We start from the raw sequence: 13102 nt of genomic DNA, 5'->3' as shown, positions 1-13102 counted from the left end.
GAGAGAGAAAGGAATATCATTATTCTAGGCCTCCCTGAACAAACAGCACCTAATGCCAAAGATCGGCTGTCTAAAGATATAACAGATGTAATTAGGATAACTCATTCAATAGTTCCTGACGTTCCTAACCCGCTAAAAGTTATACGAATTGGTAAATATTGTAATACAAAAATTAGAAAAGTCAAAGTCTTCTATGAAAGCAAATTTACTGCAAAACAGCTCTTGCGAAATAGAGACAATCTTTCGAAAGGCATTAAAATTTACTCTGATCAAACTCCAAACCAACAAAAGTATCTACAAAATCTAAAAGAAGAAATGACCCGTCGTAATAATGACGGAGAAGAAGACCTAACTATAAAGTATATAAATGGAATACCTAAAATCGTTAAAAATAATTATTCAAAAAACTCCCACAAATAAAGACTTCAAAAAATATATTCACCAACACATACCAAATAACCAACAACTATGAAGACTTACTTTGTGCCAAATGTCGTCTTAAATTTTTCTATCTAAACGCTCGAAGCATCCGCAAAAAAGGCAAGTTTGACGAGCTCAAATGTATACTCAAAGCAATACCAACAAAAATTCATATAATTTTACTAACTGAAACATGGATTAACAATGAAACACAAGCAATGGAGTTACATCTGCCTAACTACACTCATTATTACAATTATAGAACAGACGCAAAAGGCGGAGGAGTCTCTGCTTATGTACACAATAGCCTTAAACACAACTTGTCTGAAACTGAATATCTAGATGGAAACAATTACTTATGGATAAGACTCGAAAACTACTCAATAGAAATTGGTATTATATATAACCCAGGTAACACAAACTATGAAAATTTTCTTACAACATTTAATAAACAAATTCAGAAGAGGAATAGAGCAATCGTTTTCGGAGATTTTAATATAGATCTATTAACAAATGACAAAAAAACTAAACAATATACATCACTATTAAAGGAAGCCGGATTTATAATTCTAAATAAGATCACTAAAAAATACTGTACAAGAGATTCTGCGACACGAAAATCGATTTTGGATCATGTGAGCACAAATTTGAAGAATGATCATTTCCATATGGCAATTATCGAATCAGCTATGTCAGATCATAAACAAATTTGTTTTGAAATAAAGAAATATGTACAACCTAAGAAAACCCAAACTAAATATGAAGCAATAGACTATGATAAGTTATATATCATGACTAAAGAAATGATGATAAACTCCAAGGATTACGACTACACACAATTAGAAAACACAATAAAATATAACATAAATAAGAGTAAAATTATCAAAACTAAAATTCTAAACCAACCGCAGAAGGACTGGATATGTAAGAAAATCATAGATGGAATAAACCAAAGAAACCATATTTTTAATGAACTAAAGAGTAGACCGGAGGACGAAAAACTAAAGAAAGAATTTGAAACAAAAAAAAGCCAACTAAGCATACTAATTCAGAATACAAAAGATACCTACTACTTTAAAAAATTTACTCAATTAACGAACAAACCTAAGAAGATGTGGGAGCTAGTTAACAAATTAGCTTGTAACAAAATTAAAGACAACTGCGTAATTTCAAAACTGAATATTAACGGTAAAGAAATCATTGATCAAAAAGAAATTTGCGAAGAATTTAACAAATATTTTGCAACAATTGGACCTCTCTTAGCAGATAAAATACCTAAATCTTTCCATGATAATTCCAAATTAGCATTACCTAAAACAGCGACCAATTTAAAACTCAAAAATTTAAGACCATGCAATTCTGATGAAATTCTTAATATAATTAGTAAACTTGACTCAAATTCCAGTCCTGGCCTTGATGGAGTAAATACTAAATCCATAAAACGCATAAAAAAACTAATTATAGACAGGCTTACAAATTGTTTTAACTATTTATTAAGTCAAGGTAAATTCCCGGATTCGTTAAAGATCGCTAGAGTGACCCCAATTTTTAAATCAGGCGTTAAAACAAACCCTGAAAATTATAGGCCGATATCTATTCTACCCACTATCTCAAAAATTTTGGAAAAAATCATATATACTCGATTGGAACAATATTTAAACAGTATTAATTATATTTTTGTACGTCAATATGGATTTAGGCCCAAGAGCAATACCCTAACAGCAACGATTGACCTTACAACTAAAATAAAATCAAATATAGACGATGGACAAATAGCTCTCGGTATATTCATTGACTTAAAGAAGGCTTTTGATACTGTAAGCCACAATCTACTCTTACAAAAATTAAAATGTCTTGGTTTGGATGGTAATGCTTTCCAAATGTTTAAATCTTACCTCGAAAACAGATATCAAGTAGTCAAAATTGATGGCGTTCAAAGTACCAAGAGTCCAGTTACGTGCGGAATTCCACAAGGCTCAATATTGGGACCTTTGTTGTTTTTAATATACATCAATAATATTAATGAAATAGGCTTGCATGGATATTTATCCTTGTACGCGGACGATACATGTCTGTTTTACTTTGGTTCCAATATACATCAAATAATTTCAAAAGCTCAAGAAGATCTAAATAAATTACACTATTGGTTCCAACATAATCTACTAACAATTAATATATTAAAAACGTGTTACGTAATCTTTAAATCAAAAAATAAAACCATCCCTCCGCATAATACATTAAAAATAGATAACTTAAACTTACAACAAAAATCTTGTGAAAAATATTTAGGCCTTCGAATTGATAGCAACCTAACTTGGAAAGTCCAAATCGAGCATATACGAAATAAATTATCTTCCCTCGCAGGCTCACTTCGACGTATCGCCCGGTGTATTCCGCATCGCTTACGTTATATTATTTACAATTCTCTAGTAAAGTCCAACCTGCTTTATTTAATAGAAATATGGGGAAATGCCGCTAAAACCAAACTAGCTGATGTCCAAATCTTACAAAACAAAATTATTAAAATACTCTTTCATTATAATTTCTTAACTCCTAATTCAATTATATATAAAGAAACCAAGTTGATGACCCTTAAACAACTATATATAAACAGCACTTGTTTACTTATTAAAAAAATATTAAACGACTCGATCCATACTAACTTAGCTTTTGTAAAATTAAAATCTGCAACAAATCGTTCCTTGCGGTCGCGACGTGCGAGTTTATTGATTTTACCTAAAACTAGAAGACAGATTGGTAAAAAAATGTTTACCTACGAGGGGGCACGACTTTACAATAACCTACCGTCTTCTTTGAGGAGTGTAAGCTCATTCAATGCATTTAAAACGCAACTAAGCAAATACATTATTGAAAGCTACCCACCCTAAAAAAAAAAAAAACAAATGCATTGAATGAGTAAGCAAAAAAAAAAAATGTAATTGATTTTTGATTAATGTACGACCGACTACAACTATTTATTAAGTTAAAAAATGTTTCCATGTAAGTGGCCTGTGTGTTTTTAATGGAAATAAAATATCTTTAACCGTTAACCGTTACCAAGGTTTAAATGGACGAACGTGTTGGACAACGCTCATATCAGCATTCTGCACGCTAGTCGAAAATGAGGACGATAGACTGTATGTGGTTTATAATGGTGGACTTCAAATGACCTTTGAGGTAAGTCTATAATTTTTTTTTGCGAAACTTTGCACAACGTCTCGTCATCAGAGCGAGAAAATGAAGACTAAGTAATTCCTCCCCACAAGTGGGAATCAAACACACAAACGTGCCCTTGTACGCCTGCGCTACGACGGCCCCTATGTTATATTAAGTTTTAAACAGCAATTATTATTTAGATTGTGAGAAGCGTTGCGCACAGTAACAAATGGGACGATTGGGAGTCTAACTGGTACTTGGTAAAAAAACAAAGCACGTCGTTAACTTTCGCCTCTCCTCAACACAATGTCTTGAAAATGTGGTGAAAGTTTCCTCTGCCTATTCTGCAATATATGTAAAATTGAAAAGAATGCAACTTATGTAACATTAAATAACAATTGTCGAGGCCCATCTATACGATAATTATATGTTAATACTTGGATGTATCTGTATCAGGCGCTACACAGCCTGCACGCAGTGTACGTGGAGGGCGGTGCGGGTGCGGGCGGCGTGGGCGCGGGGGGCACCGGCGGCGCCGTGCGCACGGAGCTGGGCGCGGCGCTGCGCTGGGCGCGCGCGCTTTGCCGCACGCTGCGCACGCGCCGCGACGCCAAAGAGGCGCGCGCGCTGCTGCTAGCCTGCAAGGACTGGCCGGAGTGTGCGCGCCGGCTGCTCACGCTGCTCAACCTGCATCAGCGCACGCCCCGGTTGCCTCATGCCGCTCTTGGTAATTAGTTTTAACTATTTGTAATTTTTTTAAATAAATATTTTATTTATGATTTTGTGACACAGTAGGGGGGTAGGGCAGCTTCTGATTATAAATGAAATGGTTCACTTACCAAACAACAATCTGCAATGCTCAGTTCCGTAGACGGTACGTGGGGAATGGAGTGTCTTAACACTGTCTTCCCTCTGTCGACCCTGTTATGTTACGTGCATAGAAGGATAGACAGAGAGAATCTAAAAAGAGAGAAAAGAGTTTAGAAGCTACGAAAATATATACTAATAAGACGTTTCCAAATAAAATGAAACACTCAATGATTATTTCATATTATAATGTTACAATAAACATCAATGTTTTATTTACGTAACGCAGGTGTTCTCCGGGAGCTAGTCCTGATCGGGGGCGGCGCGGCGCTGGGCGCGCTGGTGCCGCTGGCGGCGGGTGCGCACGCGGCTGCGCGCGCCGCCGCCCGCCCGCGCCTTCGCACCGCGCACGGACACGCGCACGCTCACCCTCATTCGCCGCCGCGACCCGCCTTGTATAGACCATATCATAAGTTTATTGGTTAGTTACATTTTTTTAGGTCATGTTGTATCCCATATATTACTATATAGTTAGTTAAAGGGAACTAAATATTACACTTAACCATATCCCATACTACAAGCTTTTTTAATAACCAGTCCCGAAATCAAACTATTCCCGTAGAAAGGGTCTAGTGAGATAAAATGGGAATGCTGCACTGGCTTTTAATGAATTATTTTTAATACGGCTGTATTGCTTTTTATCTGAAATAGCGACATTGAACGCAAAGAATTTTTTTTACGTATAAAAATATGCTTCTTATTTGTGAAGTTTGTTTTGTCATCTCTGTTAATATAGGTATATAATATATTTATATTAAATAATGTACTACTTACTGTAATTTATTGTAAAATTGATGTCCAAACTGACGTCTGTACAAATTTGTTATACGTTCGCACGTACTTTTGATAATATTTACTATTTTGAGATATGTTCCACTGCTTCGATTTTTTTGTAACTTTTAGCATAGATAGCAAACTAATACATACATAATATATATAATTTTGATAAGTGCTATATAAAAGCGCCCTCAAAAAATAAACTTCTAATTTTTCCCAACGTATCATTTCCCAAAAATTCAGAAAAATATATATAATAATAAGCTTATATGTAGATAGCCAGTTTGAATTAAAATTTCATGAAGATTTCGTCTATAGATACCCAGAAAATAAACTTTAACGCTAAAGGTTGTTAACCCCATAACTCCCTTATTGTAAGAGTTAGAGACAAAAAAATGGTATCTCGCTATTTCACATGAAAGGTAATACAGCTGTATTAAAACTAATTCATTAAAAGCCAGTGTAGCTCTCCCATGCTTAGCAGGCTTAGACCCTTTCCGAAAACCGTGTCTTGGTGCACTTCACAAAAATGTAGATGTCAAGTTTCAGAACACGTTTCGAACACTTTACAGTAGTGGTTACGGGAGACTAAACCTGTAGTGAAAAATGTTCGAAACGTCAGATTTCCAAAATTATATAATTCTAAATATACGCCATTATTCCGGTTAAAGAGTTTAATTTATAATAGTAATAATATCTCCCTAGACACGTGTTGCCGCGTGGCGCGCTCGCAGCGTTGCATGTCGGAGCAGCTGGTGCTGCTGTCGGCGCTGTGCGCGCTGGAGGCGGTGCCACTACGGTTCAACTACTTCGCCGCCTTCTGGAGGGACGTGGCCGCTTCGCCGGTACTATTCGTTGTTTTTGCATTTTTTTGTTGTAGTTATTTTTTAATATGCCTAATTAAGTGTATTAAGAAGCCTTCAGGGAATTAATTATTTTATATTTTGTCCTGGTAACTGAGACGTAACGTGGTTTTGAGTTTCACTCAAATGCTTCAAAAATAACTTATTTTAATTAGGTTAGATTGTTTGCTAATTTGAATGCGTTACTCAAGAATTGCAAACCCATACGTTAATTTTATGATTGTGTAATGTATGACATAGTTTCTAATTTTTTTATTGCTGTTTTAGGCGGACGCAAAATTAGAAGAAATGTTATTAGAATGTAGTGTAGTCGGGGAATACGTGGACGCGGTGATGCTCGACGAACGCGAGTCCCTCGCCGACACAGCTATTTATGATTTCATGCAACATTACTATCCTAAGGTAAGACAATGTTACATTTTTAAATCCCACTGAGTATATAATACGATTGGCATTTTGTAAGAAAGATCAGCAGTGGACGGCGACAGTTGAAAATAAAAATATATATTATAAAAATAAATATATAATACAGTATCAAATAACTTTTCAATACTGTGAAAATAAATGCTGTGATACAAAACTTATTTAGTGCTTTTTGTATTTAGTTTTAAAACGCATATATTTTGAAAGGGCACAGGCTATGGCTTTTTTGCGAATCTCTCGGATATTTCACGACGAATATAAAATGATTATTTAAAGCTGGGCGGGACGAGCGCGGCGGTATCGAGCTCCAGCGTGGCCGGCAGCTCGGGCAGCGGGGGCGCGGGCGGGGCGGGTGCGGGGCGCGCGGCGGAGGCGCTGGCGGAGGAGCTAGCGGGCGCGGCGGGGCGTGCGCCGCTGGCCACGCTGGTGGGCAGCACGCGCGCGCTGCTGATGCTGGCGGAGCGCGCGCGGCCCCCGCCGTCATCGCCGCTAGCACGCGCGCTACACCGCGCCACCGCCGCGCTGCACCAACGACTCATCAGACCCACCGGTTAGTGTTGATATTTTTTTTATTTTATTTCATTCAACAACTAACATAATGTTTTTTCATATAATATAATTTCACTACAGAAATATAGAAATTTATTTATAATCTTTCATACTATTAATATAATTAAGAAAATTGTTCAATCTCTTATCTATGTTTTTATAATATTGTGTCCATTATCTTAAGCGAATTAAATATGAAGAAGATTTCACTATTGGTTGATGTGGAATTGGTGAAAAATCTTACTTTAAAGACAAAAAATGAGGAACAATTAATGCATACTACCAGACGCTGCGAGTCTCCATTACAATAAATTAATCCACCTACACATTTCCTAATATCTTATAATGAACGCACAGAAGAAGAAAACGGCGAAGCAGAAGCGAGTGGCGCAGCGGGTGAGGCGCGCTGTCCCTCGGGCGAGGGCAGCGACGCGGACGAGCCTCTCGAGGAGTCGGACGAGTCGGAAGAGGCGGCGCCCTCCGCGCCCGACCTGTTGCCGCTGCTGTCGCACGCGCTGCGTCGTTTGCACCAGTTGCACCAGCAGCCACCCGACGACTGAGACTACGTGATGTCGCGACACGTATATATGAGACACTGTAGTAATGGTGAGGTATGTCATGTCCACAAATCATAGTAATAATATCTTTTTATCTGTGGCCAATATGTAACATACACATAAAAGTATTGTATATATATTTTTTCATTGTTTTCTTTTTTCTAATTATATATTGCTAATTTAATTATTGAATTCTTTAATGTCCTATTATATTATACATGCAATACTTCAATTTATGACGTATTACAATTTCATATTTATTGTTATCCATTGTTGTCATATATCTGTATGTACCCCACAAGTGACCGTGTTTCTGTGCCGGTTTTTATAACAAATTTTATTTAGACATTGATAATATAATTCTATGCTATATCTGTTTTATTAATTATTTCACATTGTTCATAAAATTTTAAATTTATGGATATGTAATTGCGACTAATGAATTAACATAAAATTGCAGATTTTTTTAATTCGAATAGTGTTATACGGATAATAATTATTAAACGGACTTATTGTTTTTGTTGGAAATCTCTCTATTTTGTTGGAAGTCTCCTTAATGCAATAAATAATTCATTGTTGATCTAAATGAATGACTCATTTAAATTACCGATTTATTATTTTGTTTTTACAGCATTGGCATGTACTTAACTGTTCCTTTTAAATTTTGTGATCAAATTTATTACTAATTGTAATGTTACAGACAATAGGACAATACTTTTTTTATTAAAATTAATTTTAAAATACAAGAAAACAATGTCATCTGATGGAATGTGTTGGCAATTCTGGCATATTTTAATTTTTATATAACATTTATTATTAAAAAAATCATATGTTAGTTTCAAATTAGGCAGCTAGCTCGTTATAAAAGTTTTTTTATTGAATATATCGAAAATTCCAAATTCTCATCATCACAATTCTAGGTGTTTGTTACTCTCTATCTAACAATTGTCCTTACAACTACAGGCTAACATAGACCGGACTTACAACTTCTATGAAGACATCTTATATTACGATAATAAAAGTAGTATCCGAAATATCATTTGTATTTTTGTTTATATATTTCCTGCGTTATAATGGGACGAAATGAAAATTTATAATATAACATTTTAAATTATTAATTTGTTTTTGGATGTTACTTTTATTTATTTGTAACTCAAAGAGATAATGTAACGATTTCTTCGTAAGGATCTCGAAGGATCAACCAGATGAAATTTTTGGTTTGTCCTTTGAGACGTGTAAGTGGCTCAATTTGTAATTAAAAAAAATGTAGCTGTGTAATTTTTTGTTCTGTGTATTATAGCTGTAAGTGTTTGTTTGTGACAGACGATGCTTAAACTAAATGTGTATAAACTATTATAAATGTTTTGAAATGATAACATTTCAAAGTTGTTTAACGGTAGAGGTCACACAAGTTAAATACCTGCTATCAGGTGGAAAGTAAAACTAAATATTTCTATTGTATATTTAATTTTATTATATAATTATTTAAGAAAATTTAATAGTGCTTAAAATTTAAAGAATTTTGTATAACCTTAGGATTTTACTTATTTAGATTTTTAATAAAAACGAATTGTTAATAAAAGAGTATGTTACTTAATTTTCGAAACGGATTACATACATTTTTTTAATTCTTCAATAGATCAATGCTCCCACCACAAACATTGTGATTTGTGTAACCATTTTAGACAACTAAAAATGTGTCAAGTGTGAAAATAATACTCCATATTAGATGTTTTAGATACAAAGCTTAATCACGATAGAATCTCTTGGATTAAATTCAATTAATTCCCAGACGCGGACATCAATCGGAACATATATGAATATTGTAAGATTTTTAGATAAGGAATGGTTTATAGTGGTCCCTTTATATTTTTAGAGACCAAAAATATTTTTTTTAGTATATCTACATGTAAAAATAACGGTATCGTTCGAGCGCTCGTGTGAACGTTTCACAAGAGTGCACAATAGTTAACTAAGTATCAGGATAAAGGATACACGAATGTACATTTCAAGGACAAGAACCTTGAGAAATAAGTTTTAATCAAAATTATAATTATGTTTCGGCTGTGAAAATTTTGTTAGTGTAGGAAGTATTAAACAACTGGCTGCGTGATTTTTTTCACTCACCCTCGAGCACAATCCCAGCAAGAGTCTAAATTTGTATCATAATTTTATATCTACTCTAAGAAAATACCCGTCCATCACATCCATTTAATTTTTTATTTGCGGTTTTGTGAACCAAGGCCAGTACATCATTATTAAGATATTTTATATTACATAATACATTTTTGTACGTATATACGTATTATTAATATTAACAATTTTGTGGATGTGAAATTTGACTGGACCACAACAAACATAAAAACCTATAAAGTTGTAAAAATACCCAAAAAACAAAGTAAATAAAATCTTTCTTCAAACAGAAATTGCTCTTGTAGATATAAGTTTTAAAACAGCCGATTTAATTGAAGCTTTTGTTTTTTTTGTGTAAATAGGTTGTTTTATAGACTAATTAATAATAATAAAATGTCATTGAATATTCTTTTCATAAAGTTTCTCTCGTTAGCTTTTTGAACATAAACACTAATTTTATTTTGGTATAATCGCTAGAACATGTACTCTTTTATTCATTGATGGTAAGAAATAGCACACTGCCCACTTATTTACACAAATAATATACTATGTAAGATGTTGTATAGTCTTTTGTCGTAAGTAGTTTATAAAGCATTCAAAATCAATACATGTCGATTTGCTTCAGAAATGGTAATTTTCATTGAAATTTTACAAAGCATTTTTGTTCAGAACTCATATATATAGTTGCTAATGTTGTAAAATTGTTTTCTTTAATTATTTAATCACAGATTAATTAATAAATTGTTTTTTATTACACACATCTAGGCCCATATTTATAAATTGCTCTCGAGTCTGAGATTGACCTTGAGGTGCTGTTTTCATTCATAAATTATATATCTAGGAGTGAAAACAGAATCTCAGACTCAAGAGTGATTTATAAATATGGCCTCTAGTGTTCATGATTAAGTAGATTCTACACTCAAATTTCTATCTCGAATAATTAACATTCAACAATAGTGAACTAGGGAACACACAAAGCAATAATATTTCTCTGTAATCTGTATACATACAAGTATATATATTTAATATTTGCTGTTAACATATTTTGATAAATGTTTTGATTGTGTTATGAATGTAAAGATCTTTGTTGTTTGAACAGTCACTTCTAAAAGGGTTATGATGTATTGTGGTGCTAACAATCTGAATCGAGTGGCTGGTATTGGAGACAAAATATAGATATTTAATTTTGTCACTTTAGAGCTTATTAATATATTACATTAAATATAATCTATGCTGTAATTATTATTTTAATAATTTTAAGATAATTTGTTTCAATAAAAAGTGTGACATAAGCTGGCTGCTTTTTATGGTCTTGTGGTTGTCATTTGCATCAACTACTTGTTTGCTTGTATTATTTATATGTATGTATAATAATTAAAGTGATTGAAACTACTGTTTTGATTGAATATAACTGTGTTATTGATTACAATTGTGAAAATTGATTAAAAATACTGTAAATCGGACTGGAAAGCCAAAGTAAACAGTATTTTATAATAATATGTTTTATTTATATCACCATATACTCATTTTTCTTTTCACAAAAAAATAATTAGTCATTCTATTTTTTTAATTTTTTTGTTAGTTCTATAGGAAATATATCTATAGAGTTTTGTACACATTGTAAACAATACATTTTCAAATAAAAGATGCTACATTCCTTACTAATACATACAGTCCTTTCACAAATTGCACAATCAGCTCCCAAAATTAAAACTTCCCCTTTTCCGGATGGGCTAAATGGATCTTTCATAACATAACTAGGGTACTTCAGTTCAATTTTACGAGAGAAGGGTGGATCAGTTCCTTTGTAATGTGCTTGTTCAAGCATTCCACATTGAAAACATTTAAAATCAAAGACAACTTGTGTAATTTCTTTAGCCTCCATTTGTCTGAAACAAGTAAATTGAGATGAACCACATGATGGTTTACATTACTAAAGAAGCTTAAAATTTTTGATATATTGCAAGCAAAATTAAAATTTTAAACAAGTAATAACAAATAAAAAAGTTTTGATACATTTTTTTCAATATTATATTAAACCAGAAATACATACACATTATATTTTAAAGATTTTTTAATAGCTTATTCACTTTTTAATATTTCTTTTGGAGCTTCAAATGGCCACCATGTCGGTTTTAATGGTTCAGCTGTACAGTTACCAATGTTTAGTGTCTTAGCATCAAGAGCTTCCTTAATTCTAACAAGCCCTAGTCCATAATCATTTATGACACCTTTTAATTTTCCTAGCTTACTCTTTGGGTCCTTACTGGCAGATATCACAGAATCTCTTTCTATATTTTCATCAACAGCAGCAGTAAATCTTATTGGCATTATTCTCTTTCGTACCACTCCAGTGTGGTGAACTCTTGCCGTTAGTTCTTGACCGATGTAACAGCCTTTATGAAAGCTAACACCATGTAAGTAATCACAATTGGCTTCTAAAGGAAAACTGGTTCCTGGAGGCAAATCATCAGATCCTTCACTAACACCTAATTTATAACGTAAATATTTATAATCACTTTCATCATTTTTCAGTGCATCAATACCTAAATTTTTAGCTGCTGTTGCAATATCAATGTTAGCTGATGAAATTATTCGAAATCCTAAATCAATTAGGCGTGGATCTTTATATATTGACAAATTCTCTAACTTTGGTATGTTGTCTTCTGACTCGGAAGAAGTACATACCCATATACTTAAATCTTTGTCAACATCTTCAATGTCAACCTTCCTTTTTAGTTTGAAAATTTTAAGATGTTTTTGTAATAAGTTAGTAATGCTTTTGTCACATTCTATCAAAAATGATTCTTCATCCTTCCAACTATAAATAAGAGTGTCATACAAAACTCTACCCTTATTATTAAGGAACATTGCATAGATAGATTTCGCACCTTCTTCGAAATGCCTCATATCATTCGTAATAAGTCCTTGTAAAAAATTTGAAGCATCTTTTCCCGTTATTTTTATTAGTGATCGACTTTTTAAAGGATATAAGACTTTCGCCGGCGATACATTATTGTGATTGTTACGTAGAAGCTTGTTTATTATGTAACGTTTACATAAAAGTTTATTTACCTGGTAATATAGCATTATTTTCCAAAACAAATGTATAGTAAGAAAATAAATATTTATTTCATTTTAAACAATTTTACTATAACCATATATTTTCCTTCGCAAAAATTACAAGTGTCAAGTTGACAAGTCTGAATACTTAAACGTCACTGTCAATATGTAGAAATGTTTTTGTTTTCTGTGTTAATAGTAGATTTTGAGAGTATACTAAGTATAAAAATATAGTTGTATCTAATGATTAAATTTTTAAATACTTTAGCTGGTATATAAATATTTATATGTATA

General features: G+C 33.1%; 2 protein-coding genes across 2 annotated transcripts in view; one reads left to right on the top strand and one right to left on the bottom strand.

The window, feature by feature from the left end:
* Positions 1–11037, top strand: part of puf (ubiquitinyl hydrolase 1 puf) — a 37189-nt gene extending 26152 nt beyond the window's left edge. The window contains exons 49-55 of the mRNA XM_085189702.1: positions 3482–3597; positions 4033–4303; positions 4673–4864; positions 5926–6065; positions 6351–6485; positions 6783–7056; positions 7413–11037. Coding sequence (XP_085045828.1) covers positions 3482–3597; positions 4033–4303; positions 4673–4864; positions 5926–6065; positions 6351–6485; positions 6783–7056; positions 7413–7615 — 1331 coding nt within the window. The 3' untranslated portion in view covers positions 7616–11037. The remainder of the gene's footprint in view (positions 1–3481; positions 3598–4032; positions 4304–4672; positions 4865–5925; positions 6066–6350; positions 6486–6782; positions 7057–7412) is intronic.
* Positions 11038–11231: 194 nt separating this feature from the next.
* On the bottom strand, positions 11232–12962 carry LOC146536728 (iron-sulfur cluster assembly factor IBA57, mitochondrial). The gene is made up of 2 exons (XM_085189704.1): positions 11799–12962; positions 11232–11634 (listed from the first exon to the last, which is right to left on the bottom strand). Exon 1 carries the CDS (start codon positions 12833–12835, stop codon positions 11828–11830), a length of 1008 nt encoding a protein of 335 aa, XP_085045830.1. The 5' UTR covers positions 12836–12962; the 3' UTR covers positions 11232–11634; positions 11799–11827.
* Positions 12963–13102: the final 140 nt, after the last annotated feature.

This window comes from Heliconius melpomene, chromosome 8 (genome assembly GCF_056956725.1).
Source record: "Heliconius melpomene rosina isolate 202511_hmr_F chromosome 8, ASM5695672v1, whole genome shotgun sequence".
Taxonomy (NCBI): Eukaryota; Metazoa; Arthropoda; class Insecta; order Lepidoptera; family Nymphalidae; genus Heliconius; species Heliconius melpomene.
This window is presented reverse-complemented; position numbering and strand designations above follow the sequence as displayed.